Source organism: Oryctolagus cuniculus, chromosome 16, assembly GCF_051225735.1.
Source record: "Oryctolagus cuniculus isolate XC-2025 breed Fujian yellow rabbit chromosome 16, ASM5122573v1, whole genome shotgun sequence".
Classification (NCBI taxonomy): domain Eukaryota; kingdom Metazoa; phylum Chordata; class Mammalia; order Lagomorpha; family Leporidae; genus Oryctolagus; species Oryctolagus cuniculus.
The window spans coordinates 79,638,094-79,660,561 of record NC_142882.1 but is presented as its reverse complement, the minus strand read 5'-3'; the positions used below and the strand labels follow the sequence as shown (position 1 = coordinate 79,660,561).

At 45.3% G+C, this 22,468-nt stretch overlaps 1 protein-coding gene across 6 annotated transcripts in view; it reads right to left on the bottom strand.

The window, feature by feature from the left end:
• CDK6 (cyclin dependent kinase 6) overlaps positions 1 to 22,468 on the bottom strand; it is a 237,500-nt gene that overhangs the window by 50,698 nt on the left and 164,334 nt on the right. For 4 of the 6 annotated variants that reach the window (XM_051853341.3, XM_002713805.6, XM_089316159.1 and 1 more), the window contains exon 5: positions 22,350 to 22,459. The exons of the other annotated variants lie outside the window; for them this stretch is intronic. In XM_051853341.3, coding sequence (XP_051709301.1) covers positions 22,350 to 22,459 — 110 coding nt within the window. The remainder of the gene's footprint in view (positions 1 to 22,349; positions 22,460 to 22,468) is intronic. 6 annotated transcript variants of the gene reach the window in all.

The following is a 22,468-nucleotide window of genomic DNA, read 5'->3' as shown; positions in this document are numbered from 1 at the left end:
CTTGCCAGATAGCACTGCAGTAGTTCGTTCATTCATTCAGCACGTGTGGGGTCTGGGACATGCCCTTCACCATGCTCAGAGCAGGGAATACAAAAATGGCAAGGCTGCCCTGGTCCCTGCTCTTGTTGGGCTTCCTGGACAGGGAGAAAGGAAGACAGTCATGGAGTAACGGCGCGAAGGAAGCAGGGCTCTCGTGGAAGAGGAACAGGGGTCAGGGAAGGCCCGTGCAGGAGATGACACTGCACCTCAGGGATGAAACAGAGGGGCAGGGCTGGGGAGGGCACTTCCCTTCCATTTTTGGTAACAGCTGGAATTTTTGAGTATTTTTCAAGGGTGTTTTATGACTTGGGTTCTGTGAAGCAGGGCAACCACCATGCGATGGTCCCAGTGTGTTATCACTAATGGTTTCCTGAGCCCACTCAGAACATACCAAGGATGACCTAGACGAGAGTTTCACTAGTTGGTCTAGGACTCTTGATCTTATTATTATTATTATTTCAGACAGAAGAATCACTTGAGGATCGGGGGTAGTAGGAAAGGTCTGCATTCCGCAGAGTTCATCCAAGTGTACTGTGCGTTTCTTCCCCGTGGGACTCTCATGTCAGTTTTAGGAAAGATGGTGAAAGGGTCCCAAGGAAACAAGGCCAAACTTGCTGTTCACATGGGCCCTCAGGGGGCACTGGCAGGCAAACATGGAAAATTGAGCCCAGTTTTTTTTTTTTTTTTTTAATTTATCACTTCTGCCTGTGCAGCAATCAGAGGCAGCAGTCAGCTTAAAGCCTCAAGGCTTTTTCTTTTTCACAAGCTTTACTTGAGAGGCAGAAAAAGAGAGCGAGTGAGCAAGTGCACAGGCTCCCATTTACTGGTTCACTTCTAAAATGCCCCTAACACAGCCAGGGCTGTGCCAGGCCAAAGCCAGGTGCTCAGAACCCAATCCAGGTCTCCCACATGGGTGGCAGAGACCCAACTGCATGAGCCATTACCTGTTACCTCTGAGTGTGTGCAGTAGCAGGAAGCTGTACCTGAGAGTGGAGCTGGGTGTGAACCCAGGCACGCCAATGTGGGATGTGGGCATCCCAGAAGTCTTAACCACTGTGCCAAACAGCCGGTTTTTCAACCAGCACTGGTGAGTCTCGACTCACCTTCTTAAACACTATCCCATGAGTGTAGACATTGGAGTGTCCACTGGCGGCAACAGCATAGAAGCCCCAGGGTGCTGCCATCGTCTGCCTACATTTTTTTTCCTGGGAGAACAGGAGTTTCCAGAGGATAAGTGGTGCTGGGAGGAGCAGCGCCGTTTACAGCTGAGAAGGGGCCATTTCCCCTGTTTGCAGAATTCACGCCGTAGCTCTCTCTCCACGTTCAAAGCGTGTAACAGAGCAGTGCTGCCCCTCCTTTGTGTTCTGAGCCCCTTCCCTCCCCGGCTTGCAGAAATCTGTTTTTGTTCCATCGTATTATTTCCTTCAAGTACTGAATAATTAACCCTAATGAGTAACCTGGTCTCACAGGAGACAGGCTTGTGAAATCTGGTCCTGATTCATGCCCTACGACTAGAAGGGCACACTAAGTAATGTGCTCACTCTGGGAAGGCCAAGATTCTTTTCCCAAGGCTTGGTCCGCCTTGAGAAACAGGGAGGAGAGTTCATATTCCCATTATGGGGGCCATGTGTTGTTCTAGAATCTTCCAGGGCCTCAGAGCTTTCTTCCGTCCCAGAGACTGCCAGATGAGCACGCTTGCCCACTTTTCTCTGTGTGCCAGTGGAGCTCCATGTCAACCGACCGGAGCTGTCACCACCCTAGGCTGCCAGTGTGGGCTTCCAGATTGTCAGGCCACAGGGTCAGATTTGGGCCTGGGGCTGCGCTGCCACAGTGCTGGGTATCCAGAGTGGCCAGCAGTCAGGCAGAGCCCTCTCCATGGTAGCTTGCCCACATGTCTGCAAGGGAAGACAAATCCCATTTTGTGAAGTCTGGCATGGAGAGTAAATCGTCCACCCTCGCATCCAAAAGCACTGCATGGCAGAAGGAGAAGAAAGGCGCAGGTCCAAAGCATGGCTGTAGCACTGGGTCTCTTTGCAGATGAACCTGTGGCTACTTTGGTTTGGATTCCATGGTGTCCTCACCAGTGCTCACCAGCATCCTGTGTGTTTGTAGTTCTCAGGCTCTTCGGGTAGTTCTCTGAATGAAGTAATGCCTCGCAGAAGACATAGCATCACAGGTTTGCCCTTTCCTGCTTTTTAAAGGCCATCAAAACCATCATTCCCTAACATACCCATACAGGAAAAAAGATGAGGCTTATCTTGTTTTTCAGATATTCTGTTACAGCATTTGCATGGCACGAGGGAGATAAGTAAACGCTTGCAAAATACGGCCTGACCCCAGCTTCACCCTGTATACGATTTCTAGCCTGCTGTGTGCACTCGATAATAAGATTTTAACCTAGGCGTCAGAAAACCATGGCTCGGGGAGGGCTCCTGATGACTTTGCAGGGAAGCCGCCGTCACAAACAGGATTTCCTAAAGAGGTCTCCGGGCAAGGAAGCCTCCTTCTAACTTTGGCTCTGCCATCTGGGCAGCCCTGCTGCTCCTCCCCTACTGCAAACAGGCAGTGAGGGGACTGGGGACACTCCTTCCTATTGTTCCTATGCCTCTCACTTCCCTTTCATCTCTGGCAATAGCTGGGATTTATGAGTACATTACATGACCTTCCGAGCCTTTCCTTCGGTTTATTTGCTTCATGGATACTCCTTAGCAGGGCTCCATCTTTTGGCTTCCTCCACCCCAGCTGTATTTGCCTGAAGGTGTGGCTTCCTCTCTGTATGCTGTTTAACCAAATGGAAAAGGAGCCACAAAGACCGTGTGTGATTCTTACAGTCCAACAGTGATTGTGCACACAAGATAGCTTCTCAACAACACTGCTCTTTCTGTGACATGCTTCATAAAGCTTTTCTTAAATAGCTAATCAAACATTTCTACAACCCAGCTTGGGATTAACTTCATGGAGTCCCCATTATTCTAGCCTGGCTCAGGGTAATATTTTTCAAAACTCTTATCATTTAAAAAGTCTGTCCCACAAAGGTTAGCACTTACCTATGCATGATCACATACTGCTTGCTCACTATCACATGCCAACACGTCAAATAAGTCCTTTCTTATTTGCTCATGTGGGTTATAACCCCTGAGGCTTGTCTCTTACTTCTTTGCTATCTTCAGAATATTTTAAAGAGTATTCACATTATTCTTAATTTTTCAAAGACTGAAAGTCTTGTACAGTCCCTCAATTGGGAGAAGAATTCTACAGGGTCCCAGCTGCAGCAAGTTTCATCTCTTTATGATGTTAAGTTGGTTGAAAATGTTAACATCATCAGGATTAGTAAAATAATATAAATTCTCTAACTTACTGAATGCTTTTTGGGGATGTAAAATAACAAAGATTAAACTGCTAAAGAAGAATCTTGGGACTCTGTGACTGGGGAGAAACAGGAAAACAGGTTTAAGGGAGACAGGGACCCGAGAACACACGTGGCCTATACTGTGCTAGAACAACTCACAGAACGTGGACTCCGAGCCACAGGCTCTGAAATGTTCATTCACTCACCATTTCTTTACTCCACAGCCACTTTATGCCCTGCTTGGTTAGGTGCTGTCTTATACAGTGGGGACCAAAATAGAGGTGGTCTGGCCCCTAGTTTCATAAGCGATGGGAAAACAGGTTTCAAACCACTAACAAAAGTATGTAACTGCCAACTGCAGTAAGTGCTACCATGAAGAAGAACCAAGGTGCAGTGACAGGGACCACCAGGGGGGACTGATTTTATTCTGAGACATGAAGAATGAGATGAGCAGCCAGGAGGCGAGCTGGGGGTGGGGGTGGATGGGTGGTGAGTGCTCCAGGGAGAACACGCCAGCAATCACTGCAAGCAGTCTCTTGAAGACAGTGACCGAAGTGCTGCACCTGCGCAGCAAGGCCAATACACTGACTGTTCCAACAGGAACAACACAGGAAATTCACTCACCCACCAACAGACCTTTACTGAAAGCTGACTATGTGCCAGATAGAGTTCTATGCCCTTGGGATATCCAAGTAAACAAAACACAGGTCTCCACCCCCACGAGGTTTAACTTCTGTGACTAGAAACAAAACACACTAACTTACATTCATCTAAATAATGCAGGTCTGGCCATAGATCTTGAGATGCATGCACGGGAACGAGACCTCTTTCTGAGAAAGCAATAATGCTGTAAGGAATGGAGGGGGCCACTGCCTGTGGGGAGACTGTCCTGTACAGGTCCCTTGTGCTTCTGCACATCTTGCCAACAGAGGCACTAACTGCATTTGTCCCAGACTAGATTTTCAAGTGAACAGCCTTGGAAGACAGAGATATTCTCTCTGGAGCACAATGAGTCTGCTTACTCTTCAACATAACAATGTCTCCTGCTGGGGCAAAGGCCAGGCCAACTTAGTGTCTACTAGAAAGGATTGGGGTTCCCTAAGCATGGGTTTCTTTTCTGTAATACAACCTGTAGTATGTGCAGCTATCACCTGGTCCTCTTCTCCTTTTTCTATGGAAATTGGGGAGCTGGTAAAAATGCTGATACTCTTGCTATTGCTATTGCTGTGAGTAATAAACTGTCCTTTGTCTCTAACTCATGAGTCTTGTATTTTCTGCCAGCATCCATGAAACCGTGGCAAACTCGCTTGCTTAGCTTACAGATAAGTACACACCATTTTATAAAAGGCTTGCTAAATCACAGGTGACAGACCCAGAATACCTAACTCAACATGGATTTCATGACTCAGTCTTTGCCAAGCAGAAGATTATGCCATTTTACAACATGGTCTTGTCTTCTGTCAGAGAAGGACTACTGGGAAAAGTCATTAATGGGACCTAGAGGGCCATTTTTAGTACATAAAATGAGAAGATGCCTCAACGCTGAATCTAATTGGAGTTCTTCCTATGGGTGCACATCTGTTTGGGCTCTGTAATCACAAAGTCTCCTTTACATCAGGATCAATTCACAACAGTCTACTCACAAATGTTAAATAATCTTGATAAAATATGTTCACATTTTAGGACAGCTTTCCTCCAGACTGAATGAGCAGAATATGTCCAGGAAATTTTGAGATATGCCTTGTAAAAGATTTTCTAGAGCCAAATATGTTTGGGGAGCAATGCATGAAATATTGCTAGAAATTAAAATTTTGCATTTATTAATAAGGGCTCTGGTAAGTCCTGGTATGGAAATCTTTGTTTAAATCAGAATTTCCCAAATTATTTTAGTATTGACCAATCATTTCACAACATGCTTATTATCATCTCATAAAATACTACCCTACAAGACAGTAGCTAGATAAGTGTTCTTTAAAGTTAAAATGCAGATTTATATGGTAAGGAACATACTGCTATCATGTCAATGGGGGTGGGGCAGGAGGAGCTGACAGGTGACTGGATGTCTGGCTTTGTTACACAGAATGGTCAGGCAACCTCTAACTGGGGGAAGATTCTTGGGATCAATTGTTTCTTGGGTCGAACAAGCCAGAAAGCCCCAATTTCAGGAATATCTCCATGTTTCAGGAAAGGTAACAATCATAATTATAGCTAGCACTTGTTGTATTCAACCAATGTGCTCAGTGCTGTTCTGAGCACTGTACATTAAACTCCCACAATAAACCAGCAAAGAGGCAATACTGCTATCTATTTTCACACAGAAGGAAACAAGGGCAGAGGGAAGTCAAGTCCCTGGTACAGTGCTCCACAGCTAGTGAGCTGTGACTTCCCACCCAGGCAATCTGCCTCTGGCGCATCAAGCCACATGCCCAACTAATATTTGGAACACGGCATCTATCAGTGGATTTCCTCATTGCCACTGTAATTCCTGCTACAAAGAAATCTCCTGTACCTTCTAGTTGGGTTGACTCCTTATGTAAGTGGCCTTCAGAGCCCAGGGATCATAAACTAACACCCAGACCTTGTACTAACACATCTTGAAAACCTTGTCTAAATTTTTACGGTTGTACCAGAAGAAATAAAATACAAATGGGACATCATGTACCCATTGCCAAAACAATCTCCCTTTTGCATGATTTCTTCCTCTCACCAATTTGCTACTATATACAATATTGACTTTAAGTACACAAATGAGTAGCCATAAACACTACACCCACGCTCTTAATTATAGCCCCATGCAAGGAGGCTTTGTCAAAATGCTTCATTTCTAAAATATTTTTTCTTATAAAAAAGATATACATATACAGGCACATTTGGGCTTCCTTCAAACTCGCACTGCTTTGGGATACTCTTGGTTGGGTGCTGTGTGCTGGCTCCCAGGGATTCTTTGTGGCCTTCAGAACTATGTAGATGTCAGTTGCGATTCTGAATTGTGTGGTCGGCAGCACTTACTGCTTATTCCACTGTGCCTCTTGGGTTTTGTTGCTGCTGCTGTCGTTATTTTATATGTTGGTATACTCATTTCCTATTGCTGCTGTAACCAATTACCACACATCTGGTGGCTTAAACCAACCCTCACAAGTCACCCCACAGTTCTGCAGGTCAGAAGTCCAGACACCGCGGAGGTCAGGGGCTTCTCTGCTTGAGAGCCCGACAAAGCTGACATTGAGGTGTTGGCAGAGCCATGCTCCATCCAGGAAGTCAATCCCCCGCCTCTCTCGTTCAGTTGCTGGTGGTTTTCAGTGGTTCCAAGACTGAGCTGGGGCTTCCCATATATCCTAGAGTGGTTCCTATAGTGATCCCCACCTGTCAGAGCCAGCAACAGCAGGCCACACCCACCCATGCTCCCAAGTGTCTCTTTCCCTTCTGTCACATCTCTTTTTAAAGGGCTAGATTTAGATTAGATTCAGCCTACCCAGATAATCCAGAATAATCTATTTTAAGGTTCATAATCTTAATTTTACCTGCAAAATCTCCCTTGCCACGTAACGTTAACAAATCTGTAAGGATTAGGGGTCAGACAGATTTGGGGGGACCTTTCTGTGCCAAGATGGCTATTGCTGGTGATGATAATGTTCAATCTGCCTCAAAACAACACATACAAAAAAACCCAAGCAAAATAACCCCCCACCCCCAACAACACAAACCACATGTCATGCCAGATATTAAATTGTACATTTTATTCATTTCCAGAAGGCTTTAAGGTCCAGATAACAGGATTAAGATCAGAATGAACTGCTCCAGACCAGCAACAGTTCACGTGGTAGCTGCAAGAAGCTACTGCCAGCAACACAGGATGAGCTTGGGGGACTTAAAGGACACTGTGGTAGGCATTATAGCCAATGTATTCCCAGGAGTGCATCCACAGAGCCTTGAGTAACATACAATTTTTTATTTTTATTTTTTTCCTTGAAAGCAAAGAAAGAGAAAGATAGAGATAGGGATTTTCCACCTGCTGGTTCACTCCCCAAATGCTTGCAGGAGCCAGGAACTTCACAAGGGTCCTCCCGTGGGTGGCAGGGATGCCAGCACCTGACCCACCACTTGCTGCCTCCCAAGGTGTGTACATCAGCAGGAAGATGGATCTGAGGAGGAGCAGCCAGGACTTGAAGCAGGCACTCTCACGTTGTATGTGGGTATTCCAAGCAGTAACTTAACTATTGGCCATAACACCTGCCTTCTGATTTTTTTTTTTTTTTTAAACATGGAAGAACCCTGGCAGGACAGCTGGTAACCATTTAGTTGCTATATAATAAAAGAGGCTGCGGGATCTCAGGCAAGATGCAGGGGCCTCTAGGAACTTGGAGTACTTTGGGAAGTGGTTCTTTCCCAGTGAGCATTCAGGCATGTGAACATCTGAACAATGGGTAAGGGATGTAGCGCTGTGCGTGACACTTACACTACCAGTAAGATGAGTAACACGAGGCCACTCTCACTTCCAGGCAGGAACGCTCCACCACAAACACCTTCCTTAACGCCGCTGCCTGTTAAGCAATTCCACGAATGTTGGACATTTTGATGAATTCTTTTTGTGTTAATACACATGTTTACATAGAGAAATTCAGTGTTAGAGAAAGATGGGAAAGAGCCAGAAATGACCATACTGGAAGGAACAAATCATGCATCTGAAAGTTGAATAACCACCCCCCTCTTTGCATCACTTCCTGTTTCCCAGGTGTCAATGCATTTTGCTTGTTGCTGCGTGCCTTCCAAGTGGGCCATGATTTGGTGGCTCCATATAATTTTTTCTTATCTTATTCATCCCCGTTTTCTTTAGTATTTCCCTTTGACCTACTTCTTTTTTTCCCTTTAGGTTGTTAGAGACTGTTTCTTTCTAGCCATAGGTGGGCTAAAATGAAACATAATTTTAGTCATATTTAATTAGATTTTTAAATCTGATGGTATCCTCTGCCTGAGGCTTCTCAGGGGGGAATTTCTGAAGTCCAATTAAAGGGCTATTCTCATAATAAGGACTAATAATTCATAATGAAATTATTTGCTTTAAAGCCTCATCCAGATGCTGCTGTGAAAAATACACTAACCCAACCACATTCCTCTAGGGTCATTAGTATGGCCAGTACTAACAGGTGAGGCCTGCTGACGTCACTGTTACCCTTCGAGCTTCTGGGAAGGGCTGGGCGCTGGATGTGTTTACCACCCTGCTGGGCACCCCTCTGGTCTACAAACCACAGCGCCTCCTTCTCGGTGTGCTCAATTCCACCCCCTCCCACTTAGCTCTGGTGTGCCCACCTGGTATTCAACCAACCAACAGCCACTGAACCTGCTCACTCTCTGTTGCCTTCACACATTTAAGACAACCCAGCTGAGTGAGAAGTGCTTGGGTTACACACGCTCCCCCTACAAGGCTATGGAATTTTCTATTCTCTTCTGGCTTTTGGTTAAAACTGACTGACGTTCTTTCCTTTTTGTATGGTATTAAAATAAATTTCTTGGATCCTTGTGGACGTGTGCCTTTCTCTTTGCAACTCAAACTTTTTTTTTCTAGGATGGGCTCTGTGTTTCTCTTTAGAGTGGATTTTGTGAGCTGTGGCTCTGGTAACCATTTTTCTCGCTCACCTCATAACAGAATCCTGATCTTCAAACTCTCATCTATCTGATGAATGCTGTCCATTTCTCTGGTCTTACTGGTTCAAGAGCAGGTCCCAAAGCAGTCCGCAGGGTTCACCTCTGGACTCCTGCTCAGACGCAGCACGGAATGCATTCTTTACGGGGGCATCCTGGTGTGCTGTGTTAACACCTGGAACTACGACAACCCATTGCCACAGGTGAATCTCTGGAGATGCCACGGCACAGATGAGGGCCTCTCAGAGACTCGGAGCTACTGCTACGGGATCAAGTCAAGCCAAAGCTCACCTACCTCTGGACTCACCATTCACACGAAGCAACACACTCCTTATTCTCTAAGATGACATACATGAGTTAGCACGCACAGCCCTGGGCATCCCAACTACTACAATGCCTCTTTTCAACGATTTTCTCCAAAACATTGCAAGGCTTCCTCATCTGCATACTCCTCTTTTCTCAGTTTAGGAACATGCTTCTCTCTTTAATTATGGTTTAGATGAATGCATTCCAAGACCATCAACTTCTTAGGCCAGATTTCTACTCTCTATCCCTTATATATTTGTCATTTTCTCATTTAAACCTTCTGTTCCTTTCCTTTGTATCCTGTGAGAACTTCCAGTTTTGTCTTTCACATCAATGCTCCCAGTCCATATTACATGCAGTCTCTTTTTCACGCCTCCTGTCAGATTTTAATCGCACACTGTACTTGGCTTTCTTACCGTTCCACAACTTGGCCACCTCCCTTTTCAGCTCCATTTGCTGTTTTTACACTCCAGAACGTTCAGTTCTTGCGGCTTTGTTTCTGATCTAGAGAATGTCTTCTAGCACTCTTTTGTGTTAATTTACTGATTTTTGGGAATTTTCTGATTTCACTAGCTAGTTATTTTCAGAATTTTTTTTTCATGTCTTTTGGATAATGTTACTTTGCCTTGTTTAGTAGTAGTTCTTCAAAAATTACAAGCATTTCATTCGTTCACTTTGTTTTCTCATTCTTCTAAGAGGAGTAATCTACCCAGACAACGTGTAGCCAACACAAAGCAGACATCACTTTCAGCCCATTCTGTAAACACCGAAGGCTCCTTGAGCTGCAGCTCTTAGATTTTAATATGTGGTGTGTTTCACCCAATACTGCTCTCAAGTCTCTGCCCCACATCCTAATTCCTCTCACCTCCAGAACCTGGGCCCCTTTCTGCTCATGTTTTTTAGAGAAAATGAGATGTAACACTAATGACAGAGGACAGTCAACAGAACCCTGGAGCTCTCCGTTGGCAGTCACGGTGGGGCAGTTCTCCATTTTTTGAGCTGAAAAAAATCAACCTTGTGGATTTGCAACAAGGGAAGTGAGAAAGGATTAAGAGGGTATTCTTACTTCCAGCTGCACCTAACAAACCTGTGTCATCAAATAGGTTTTTTTTTTTTTTTTTTGACAGGCAGAGTGGACAGTGAGAGAGAGAGACAGAGAGAAAGGTCTTCCTTTGCCGTTGGTTCACCCTCCAATGGCCGCCGCGGCCAGCGCGCTGCGGCCGGTGCACCGTGCTGATCCGATGACAGGAGCCAGGAGCCAGGTGCTTTTCCTGGTCTCCCATGGGGTGCAGGGCCCAAGCACCTGGGCCATCCTCCATTGCACTCCCTGGCCACAGCAGAGAGCTGGCCTGGAAGAGGGGCAACCGGGACAGAATCCGGCGCCCCGATCGAGACTAGAACCCGGTGTGCCGGCGCCGCTAGGCGGAGGATTAGCCTAGTGAGCCGTGGCACCGGCCATCAAATAGGTTTTAAAGCCCATTTGTAGGGGCCGGCGCTGTGGCAAAGCGGGTTAACACCCTGGCCTGAAGCACCGGCATCCTATACGGGTGCCAGTTCGGCTGTTCCACTTCCCATTCAGCTCTCTGCTATGGCCTGAAAAAGCAGCAGAAAATGGCCCAAGTCCTTGGGCCCCTGAACCCACGTGGGAGACCCGTAAGCTCCTGGCTTCAGATCGGCACAGCTCCGGCCATTGCGGCCAATTGGAGAGTGAACCATCATATGGAAAACTTCTCTCTCTCTGCCTCTCCTCTCTGTGTAACTCGGACTTTCAAGTAAATAAATAAATAAATCTTTTTTATTTTTTTAAGTCCAATTGTAGCTGCATGGAGATTGCCAAAATAGTTTTGAAAATCAATTCACTGCCAGTCTTAGTTTTTTTATTTTATTTTATTTTTTATTTTTTTTGACAGGCAGAGTGGACAGTGAGAGAGAGAGACAGACAGAGAGAAAGGTCTTCCTTTGCCGTTGGTTCACCCTCCAATGGCCGCCGCGGCCGGCGCACCGCGCTGATCCGATGGCAGGAGCCAGGAGCCAGGTGCTTTTCCTGGTCTCCCATGGGGTGCAGGGCCCAAGCACCTGGGCCATTCTCCACTGCACTCCCTGGCCACAGCAGAGAGCTGGCCTGGAAGAGGGGCAACCGGGACAGAATCCGGCACCCCGACTGGGACTAGAACCCGGTGTGCCGGCGCCGCTAGGCGGAGGATTAGCCTAGTGAGCCGCGGCGCCGGCCCAGTCTTAGTTTTTAATATTAGATGTTTTTGTCTTTTTAGTGAGAAATTGAGAGGGGCAGTAAGCATCATTTAAAATCTATTAAGAGGTACTGCAACAAGAAGCTGTTAAACAGACAATCTTTTTAAAAAGGCATCACTGAGAAAATGTGAGATGTCTGAGTACTAAGTTCAGTATCATCTTTAATGGGGTTGTATACCACATAACTAACTACCTATGAAGTTGACTTCATTGCATAATGATACCTGGATAATTCAACATGACTTTGACCAACAAAACAGAGCAACTGCCTTCCAAATTCCTTCTGAATATTGAAATACTAGTACATCAAATTACCAGTCAAATGGCTGGTAGCAGCACCCACACATATGGCAGACTCCTGCTGCCTGACTTCCAAAGTTTTGGATCTCCTCCCAGGTTTTGGACGGGGAATGTCCAGCAAATTCTAAATATACCAGTGATAAAAGAAGACCTGGAAGCAGTCAGAACTAAAATCTAGCTTCCTTCACAGTTTGAGATTCCATGACTCCTACAGCCCTTGCTCCACTGTTGAGGAACAGTGTTTTCCTCTTCTTAGTATCTGTTGAACTTTTTACTTAGCATAGGGTTGATCTTATTGAGTATAAACTGAACTGAAAGTAGATCATTATAAAAATTAAGAGAGGGAATAGGAGAGGAAGGAGGAGGAAGGGTGGGAGCATGGGCAGGAGGGAGGGGAGGGTGGGAAATATTGTTTCTATGTTCCTGAATCTGTATATATGAATTCCTGAAAATTTGTCTACCTTAAATTAAAAAAAAAAACAAAACTAATTTCTGTCATAAACCTGATATTTTGAATGGACCTTTGCAAAATTCTAACTTCCAAGTAAATACAGTCCACGTGTCTGCAGCATCTTTTGTTCTCATATTATCATTCTCAAAGTGTGTGTGCGTGTGCACCCATGCATGTACGCACATCCCTAAGAAGCTATTAACTCTTAATCCTGTCTAGAAGGAAATTCTAACATCTGTAAATTTAATTTAGCATGCAAATTAGGGGCAATAAATCACAAATCCAATACTATTGTGTATTATCAGACGACCATGCTGAATGCTCTGTATTTCCTACGATTAGGATGGGAAGAAGAGAAAGACTGAGAGGCAGAGGGAGAGGACAGAAGAGAAAGAAAAGTAGAGAGGTAGGGAACAGGAGGGAGAAGATGATGGGTGAGCTGAAAGGAAATCAGGTACTATTTTTTTATTTCTATATGAAAAATGCTCAGTGCTTCTTAGTACTCAAGTACTGCCAGACATCAGCTTCTCCAGCTACCCCAGGAAAGCCAGATGGGAAGCAGACTCTTAGTGCAAGACAACAGAGCATCACACCATCCCACAGCAGTGGGCCAAATCGAGTTACCCACAGATTATCTCTACAACCTAAGCAGAATTTTTTATCACATCCCTTTTTAAAAAATTAATTTATCTTTTAATTCCATTTTTATCAACATTTAAAAAATAAGCTTATCTTATTTTTTCTTTTTAAATTATTTATTTATTTTATTGATTTGAAGACATCGAGAGCTCTTCCATTTGCTGGTTCACTCTCAAAATGCTTCCACCAGCTAGGGGGGGTCAGGTCAATGCCAGGAACCAGGAATTCCAACCACGTCTCCCACACAGGTGGCAGGGACTCAAACACTTGAGTCTGCCTCCCAGGGTGTGCATTATCGAGAAGCTAGATTAGAAGCAGAGCCAGGAGGTGAACCCAGGGACTCTGATATGGGATGCAGGTGTCCCAAATGATATCTTAACCGCTTACCAAATGCCCGCCCTTTTATAACATTCTACCATTTGTTGTATTTTAGTGCCTTGGCACTGTTTCGTGGGAAATTATGCAGGAATACAATAAAATCTCATGCATTTACATTTATCTGAAATCACTTATATTATTTACTGTATTTATTGTCTAGCACATTGCACGAACATTATAAAACAACAAATTTAAGTGTTATATCGTGCTTTGAGGAAGTTACCAAGGCCAGACTCAACTCAGATCATAGCGCCAAGTCCCAGCTACAACAATTTTGTGTAGGCCTCATATTTTTTATTGTGTGGGGCTGGGAAGTACCTCCTGTTCATCAGAAAAAGGAAATGACAAGTTTGTCACTGACCAGAGATTTGAGGAGTAAGAACTGGCTTTCAATGTATAAAGGATCTCCTTTCTATGCCAGGAGTGGGTGGCTTCTTGCCTTAAACCAAGTATTTGTAATCCACCTCAATGGTTGAAAGATGTGGCTGGGTAGACCTGAGACTGAAGACCATGCAGACTGGGAGTGATTCATCTGATTCTTTTCCTAACTTGAGGAAGTGGCCGATGGAGAAACCTTCCATAGCTACTGCAAGCAGTAGACCCAGAGGACAGAATCTGGAGAAATGCTGCATGAGCTGTGTAGGCTGAGTGAGTAGGAGAGACGAGGTGAGGAGAGGGCCCTCCTGGAAGGAAACCAGCGCTCAACACTTGTCTCCCAGCCTCGGCACTGCTGAACTGTGCAGCAGGATCCTGGGACTGCCTGTGCGCTGAAAAAAACCGGTCTACACAACTGCTTGGGACTTGATCTAAGATAAGCTTTTTGTAACCGACAAAATGAGGTTGATTCCTTCCCCTATCACTCCTCAGCTGATAAAAAGGAAACCTGGTGAATTTTACAGTTGAAAGAGGTCTCTTGTGCATCAAACCAAGCTTAACAACAGCTTTATAAAATTACCATATTCACTGAACACCTTCCATTTTGTATTATTTTTAAGTAGGGTTAGAAGAGGTAGCCAAGGTTTCCATAGGAGGTCTTGAATGACTTTTAACAAAATCTTATTTCTTACCTTAAGCTAAAAGCAGAATTTCGTTGAAGTTTTTTCAAGGGTAGTTTGCTTCTGGTAGCAGAAAGTTTAAAATATGCATGTTGTTTGACCTTGTAATATTGTTTGAAATTCACCATATAGAAATACTTGGACAAATATTCTAAAATTAGGCCAAGGATTTCACTGCAATGTTGTTGATAACAGGATAACAAGCAAACAAACAAACTCTAAATGCCCAGCAGCAAGAAATTATGCAGTGAATGGACAGTTTTAAAAGTGGGCTGGGGGCAGGTGTTTACAGATGGTTAAGATGCGAGAACAGCGGTTAAGACGCTGGTGCTCCACATCTGACTCCTAGTTCTGGATGCTGATTACGCAGAGCCTGAGAGTCAGCAGTGATGGCTCAGCTGGGTTCCTGCTGCCCCATAGGAGAGGCCTGAATTGAATTTCTGGCTCCCAGCTTTGGCCCAGGCCTGGCCATTCTTAGCATTTGAAAAGTAAAGCAGTGGAAGGGAGTTTTCTCTCTCTTTCTTTCTCACAAATAAAAAGTTTGAAAGTAAGTTAGATCTCTATGTATTGACATAATTTTTAAACGAATAGGCAATGTCCAGAGGAGTACAGTGTAAGCCTATTTCTGTGAAATTTACCAGTACGCATATGTATTTATGTATACAACAAATGTGTACACACACACACGCACACTTCTGAGTCTGTAATAAAGAAGGTGTGGGAGTGTATCTAAGAGGTTATACTTTGGATGCAGTACACAAGGAAATATTCATATTTTATACTCCTATGTCATTTGGTATCTTTTTTTTAAAAGGCGAGGTAGCATTGGTATCTCCTAACCTGATCCTTTCCTCAGCCACTGTTTTTGTTTCTGCAAGTGTTGTAGGAGATGGAAGAATGAGAAACCAATGAGGCTAGGACAGAGGGGCACTGACTCATCTCCTCCCTCCTGCCCCACAAATGGCAAGCTTATGAATCCTTTTCCTTGATGGTTTAGAGCCACACTGTCATTACTAAGCTCTTGAAATGTGGCTAGTTCAAACTGAGACAGCTGTTAGTGTAACATATGTGTTAAGAGTTTGAAGAATTACCATTAAAAACCCTCATTCATGTTCATTATATCTTGAAATGACACTATTCTAGTTATCCATGTTATGCTTGCCTAATTTTCCTGTGCAATTCATTTAAAGCTCAGTGTAGCTACTAGAAATCACGAAGCTCTGAGTTCAAGCTCTGCCAGTGACTAGATGTGGAATCCTGGTGTGAGACACTTGGGAAGATTAACAATGCAGAGCAAGTGCTCGGGGCAGGGCACAGGAGCTGTCATAGACTGTCAGCGTGAGCTGTGCTAAATATGTCCAGAGTTCCAGAAATGACCAAGACACAGTTGTACCCAGAAGAAAAGAGCACCAGAATTGGAGTGAACTTTGAACGTTACCCACTCCAATGTTTTAGAATCACAAAAGCCCAATACAGAAAAAAGAGGGAAGAAAACTACACCTATCAAAGCTCAGCGTGGGAGCAAGGAGGACTGTGCACTCCCTAGGCTATGACGAGGGTGCTTAGAAGTCTGTGGAATGGCAGGGACTGACTTCATCTAGCAGGTAAGATGATGTTGGGGCTGGTGCCGCGGCTCACTTGGCCAATCCTCCACCTGTGTTATCTCAAAAGTGGGGGAAAAAAAAAAAAAGACAGGGAGAAGGAAAGAGGGTAGCAGGGAGAGAGGGAACACCATTATGTTCTTAGTACTCTATCTGCAAACCACATTGAATCTGTTAAAAACTAATCAAAAATTAAAATTAAAAAATTAAAAAGAAAAGAACAGGGATGAAGTGAGGATGTGGAGAAGAGACTGCTGGGTTGAAAGGAGAGTAGCGCTCAGGAATCTGCAGTCAGGCTGGGAGGGTCAGAGACTGTGGGACTGTGGGCACGGCAGGAGGCGATGTCCTAGCATGGACGGCGCGGTGGACACACCCACCAGAAGCCCGATGACAAATGCCGCCAGCCCCTGTGCCGCAGCCGCCCTCATTTCTGTCTGTAAGCAAAGCTTTCTTGCTAATGGACCATGACGTCCCTGAGCTCATCAAGGGGTCGCTGACTGCTTAAGTACTGACTAGGGAGACAGGGAGAGAATAAGCAGAGTGGTATGGTGTGGAGTCAGTCAGGACCTGGAGCAGCCGTCTCCTCCCAGGTGCAGAGCACTCCCATCAGCAACACTTCCTTACTCTGGAGTGGCTCCACGCTTACACATCACTGGTCCCAGGGCTGGCACTGTGGTGCAGCGAGCTAAGCTGCAGTGTGGGATGCCAGCGTACCACGTGAGTGCCAGTTCCGGTTCTGGCTGCTCTGCTTTCAACCCTGCTAATGCACCTGGGAACACAGTGGAAAATGGCTCACATACTTGGGCCCTTGCATCCATGTGGGAGACCCAGATGGAGTTCCGGGGCTCCTGGTTTCAGCCTGGTTGCTCAGCCCAGGCTGTTGAGGCCATTTAGTGAATGAATCCACAAATGGAAGAGAGCATGTGGTCTTTCTCTTTGTCTCTCTCCCTCTCTTCACCTTTTAAAGGAAGCTGATGGCTTTGGCAGAATCAAGCCACCAGCAGAAGCCTAAGAATGTGCAATTTCCTTCCCAAGGAGGATACAGTGTCCACAGGGCAAGTCTTGCCTTCAGTAATTTTTAAAAAAAAAATTTATTGGAAAGGCACAGTGACAGAGAGAAAAGGAAAGAGGGAGGGAGGGAAGAAGAGTGGCAGGGAGAAAGAGAGAGAGAGAGAAATATCTTCCATGTAATAGTTCACTCCCCAGTGGCAGCAATGGCTGAGGCTGGGCCAGGCTGAAGCCAGGAGCCTGGAAATCCATCCGGGTCTCCCATGTGGGTGGCAGGGGCCCAAGTACCTGAGCTGTCACCTGCAGCCTCGCAGAGTGTGTATAGCAGGAGGCTGGAGGAGAAGAGGAGGAGCCAGGACTTGAATCAGGCACTCTGATAGGGGATGCTACTGACACCTGTCCTGACCTAACCTGAGGTGCTGGGTTTCCTCCCAGGTGAGTGCTTCTGGTGCTCTGATGTGCAGATCCGAGTTAAGCACCTCATTTCCTTGAAGTCACTACAGACCGTGCTCAGACGTGGAGCACCCACACAGCAACCAAAGGGAAAACTGGCAAGGCACTCAATGACCTTTTAAAGACACTTGCTTACTGACCACCGAGCCACAAAGGACAATTTCTCAGCTACTGGGTGTTTAATTCATGGAAACCAATGATGACAAGCCCACAGAGCAGACAAGGAGCAATGTAATCACAAAGCCTTTTTAGTTGCCTGCTAACAGTGACTGCATTTGTTATGGTCTTCCTGTACTACTTGGCATTTCCGAGCTAGGGATCAGCAGAGCTGGCAACCCAGAACTTCTAAGAATTACTATCTGTTTACCATGATCTCCATATTCACAGAATTAGCGGCAAATCTTATTTTTTAAATATAATTTTCTTTTTTTGACTTTGCTACAACCTGGAAAACCCCGTAACTTTGAAACCACAGACAACAGTTCTGAGCAGGATAATAAGGCAACCCATAGATGCCTGGAGAATTCACATGGTGAGTTCTTTTTGCCACGTCGTTAGAAAGCAGTCTATCCCATCCATGCATCCATCTACTCCCATCCTTCAAGCTGACGAGCTGGCTACTGATCAAGTTCATAACATTTGTTAGTGCTGACATATAACTCAATCAGGAGTAAAGATGGATTATCCACAAAGTGTTAAAGAAGGAAGATAAAAAATCTAGCTCTAATCCATTTTGTAGAAGGCTTCTTTGGGTCAGTGTGGGCAATTATTAAACCCAGATAATGGTGACAGATGGTGCTCAAACTTTCTGGCTCTTTGTCAACCATCTGCCCTAAGACACTCTTGATGGAGTTCTTTTTCCCTAGGTATTCAGTTAGAAGGCATGTATCTCCTAATAATAGCACAGAGACCTGGTCAACCTTTCTGATGTTGGAGACCTAAAAATAAGAGCTATTAAATATGTGACTTGCTTCTCACCTCTCTAAAGCATCACTGTTGCAACACTGCAATAATCCATAAATCATCCGAGATAAAGAATATGGCCCAACAACAGCCAGGAGAGACACACGGCAGAGTAGCAGGTAAAAGGCTGTGGGGTCAGACAGACCTGGCTTCAGACCTGGCCAGCTAATAGCTGGGAGCACATACCTACCTAGCCGTGGCCATCTCTAGCTCACAGCCCCGAGTGCGGGCTGAATGAGAGAACACCCGTGAGGAGCCTGAGTGCTACCCTCAGGGCAAGGGTAACTCCCTGGGCTCCTTTACTTCTTCCAGGTTATGGAGGCTGGTGAGCCTTGCAGGTGCATCAACAATTACTCCCTGAAGACTTTACATAAACAGCTAGGATGTGACCTCTAAGGAAGGTCAACCCTGCCTTCCAGCCTTCAAAACAGACTCCTCATCATACGCACTCACAGCACCTTAGACTTCTGCATAGCACTTACTTCCGCTCAGGTGTCAGGACCGCCTCCAGTTTCTGTTGGGATTTACATTACCCTTCGACAAGTGGGCCATGCCTATGGTAGCCACCCAGGAAGTTACTCGTAGGCTAGCCCCTGGGAGAGGGTTTCCAACATGTAACACGTACCACTGACAATACGTGACATGATTTCAGGGGATGAATGTACACCAGGTTTCTTTTTGCACACTAAGTTTCTGCTTTTCTTTCTTCTTTTTTTTTTTTTTTTTAAATAAAGATTTATTTATTTGAAAGTCAAGGGTTAAAGAGACAGGGAGAGAGAGACAGAATCTGCTGGTTCACTCCCCAATTGGTTGCAACTGCTGGGGCTGGGCCCACATATTTATTTTGAAGAAGTGGCTCACCAAGTCTGATTTTACACTCATAAGTTTTGTTTAGGATGATGCTAAACGAAAAAGTAAATTGAAGGTTAAAAAGAAAAGCAATGGCTTTCCCCCCATAATTTCCCTCCCACCCGCACCCTAAACTGTACTTTGGAAAATTATATTCACTAAATAAAAGTGTTTATAATAAAAAAAAAGAAAACAGGAAAAGAGAGGATTATCTGAGAAAGATAAACAAAAAAGGTAAAATTAATAACATTATAGCCAATGAAGAAGGACTTATAATTTAATTTATGGGCAAAGAGATGTACAGGGAGGTAGATGCAACATGTAAGAAGATTAGCAAGCAATTTATTTTGCTAGAATTTACCATATGTGAACTGAGATGGATTTCAGGGCTGTAGATAAAATTGTGAAAGATTCTGAATGTCAAATAAAGATATTGACATGCCTCTCCTATGGGGGAAAAAAAAAAAAAAGAACATCTACTTTGAATTGTGTGGATTCCAACACAATAAAAATATGGACCATAGAAAAAAAAAAGAAAAGCAAATGACAGTATGGTTAGCCATATAAGAATATGCCAAAATAATGAAGGTGACAAAGAGACGACAAAATTTAGAAATCGCTGCCTTAGCAGAAAGTAAGAACGCAGAGTGGATGCATGACAGGACTCCCAGATTTAGGATTAGTCAAAAGCAATGAGGGGATCTGTGGCTTGTGAATTCTCAACTGGGACAACATGGAATTGGAAGTCAAGTTAGATTCATGCTAAGCTGGGGACTGGACCCCAGACCACATCTGGTGTTAAGAGGCACACCACGTTTAGCTGTCTGCGTAGTATCATAGGAAACTCCACGTGTGAGCTGAGCAGAACAAGGGTCAGACCCCATGGCATATTCAGGGTCACAGCTGAACCAGCAGGAACCCTAGGAGACAGGGAACCAGTTCAGGGAGGATACGTGATTGGCCTGGATTCATTCCTAGGCCTTAAAGGCACATGGAATTGGTTTCTGATACTGCTCCCTTCTCCACACAACTATTTCTGGGCTTATTACCTTGGTGCAAGGCTTTGATCTGCTTCCAGTTCCAGCCTCCTGGCGATGTACACCCTGGGAACCAGCAGGTGATGGCTCAACTACTTGGGTCCCTGCTACCCACGTGGGAGATCTGAACTGCGCACTCAGCTCTTGGCGTTGGCTTGGCCTGTCCTCCACTGTTGTGGGCATTTGGGGAGTGAGCCAGTGGGTGAGGGATCTGTTTGTCCCCTTCTCTGTCTCTCTGCCTGTCAAATAAATGAAGAAATGAAGAAAGAAAGAGAGAGGGAGGGAAAGGGAAAGGGAAAGGGAAAGGGGAAGGGGAAGGGAAAGTGAGAGGAGGAGGGGAGGGGAGGGGAGGGGAGGGGAGGGGAGGGGAGGGGAGGGGAGGGGAGGGGAGGGGAGGGGAGGAGAGGAGAGGAGAGGAGAGGAGAGGAGAGGAGAGGAGAGGAGAGGAGAGGAGAGGAGAGGAGAGGAGAGGAGAGGAGAGGAGAGGAATTCCTGGCCTCAGCCCCACAGTGAACCAGCAGCATCTGCAGGGTGGGGCCTGGCACCTGCCCTTTCTAAAGGGCCCACCCCGGGCTGCACTGTCGCCTCACTCAGTGGCTCTCACCCCGAGGGTGCCCCTAGGATCAAGTGGAGGGCTTGTTAAGACACATGCTGCTGGACCTCAGTCCCAGGGCTTCTTCTACTCTGCAAGTCTGTGGCAAGGCCTGGGTACCTGCATTTCCAACCAAGTCAGAGACCAAGCTTTTACCACCACCTATTTAGCCTAATTGGCAAACACCATAGCTGGGTCTGATATCCCTCTTTTTCTTCCCTATTTGGTAGAACAACAGTACTGGGTTGGAATTTATAAGACTCATACCCCTGGTACTTCCTAGCTGTTTGATGCACCAGTCCATCCTCACACCTCCTAAAAAAAGGTGACATAAGGGAAGAGTTTCAGTGCTATCCTTGGCACACACCAGGCTTGCATCAAACATCTGAATCCTCTCATGTTCTTGCCATGATCACATCCTGTCGGCTACTGATGAACTGGCTGACTTCTAGATGTTTCTATTACATGTACAAAACTTCATTTGGCTACAACAAACACAAACAAGCAGTTATGGACCACTTCTTTTTCTTATGAGCTTCATTTTGAATATAGTGTGTCCAATGGGAATATGCTCAGCTTCCCAACTCACAATTTCCCATGGAAATAAAAACAGAAAAAAAATAGAGATTAGATTATGGTTAGGTTCGCTGTTTAATTTTGACCAGGCTGAACTTAGTACCCAGGCATGGATTATTTTCCTGGCAGATCTTTATTATATTGTTTGGCTATTTCGTGTGACCTGAAAATCAAACAAATGAATCACAGACTTGCAGACTCCAGGGGCCCTGGAAGTCATCTAGCTCAGCCTCTGAGTGCCAGTGCATGGTGGTCCCTGTACACCCAGTGAGAACACACAATCCCCAAGCTACTTTCCAGATAACTGACTCCGTGGACAGATCCCCCTCCTTGAACCAAAATTCTTCATTTCTGTAATTTCTACTTTCTTGTTCAAGTTTTGCCCAATAGTGCAGAAATGTCTGGTTTCTCCTCCATATGGCAGCATTAAAATATTCTACATGCTCCTGGTCCGTCCTTTCCAGCCCAAGTAGCCTTTCCTCAACTATTTGGATCATCAAAATTTTTGTTTTAAAAAATTCCCACATCCTTAACCTTAACAGTCCCATTCCTCCTCCAATGGATCAAGTCTACTTTGAGGGTATTCAGTCACTAAAAAAAACCACCGTCCGCTTCTCATGCACCATGTCCTATCACCTCAAACAAAACCAATCCCAATGTAAGAATAGCAGAGTGTGAATTTACCAACAGAGTTTCCAAGAGCGGGAAGCTACAGTGTACAACACTACGCTGTAAGGACCGGGAAGGCAGGTGACTCGGAAGCGGCAGCCTGCAGCATGTGGGTTTGGACATCATGAGCCTACACGACAGAAACGCCACGCTGCCGCGAAATGCAGCTTCACAAAGAAAATGGTATTTCTTACTTTCTACGAAACATTTCTGCAAATATGCAGCCGACACTCCAGAGATCCACGGGCGTGGCGTAGCTGGACTGCAGCAGGACTTCTGGAGCTCGGTACCACAGCGTGACGACCTGCAGGGG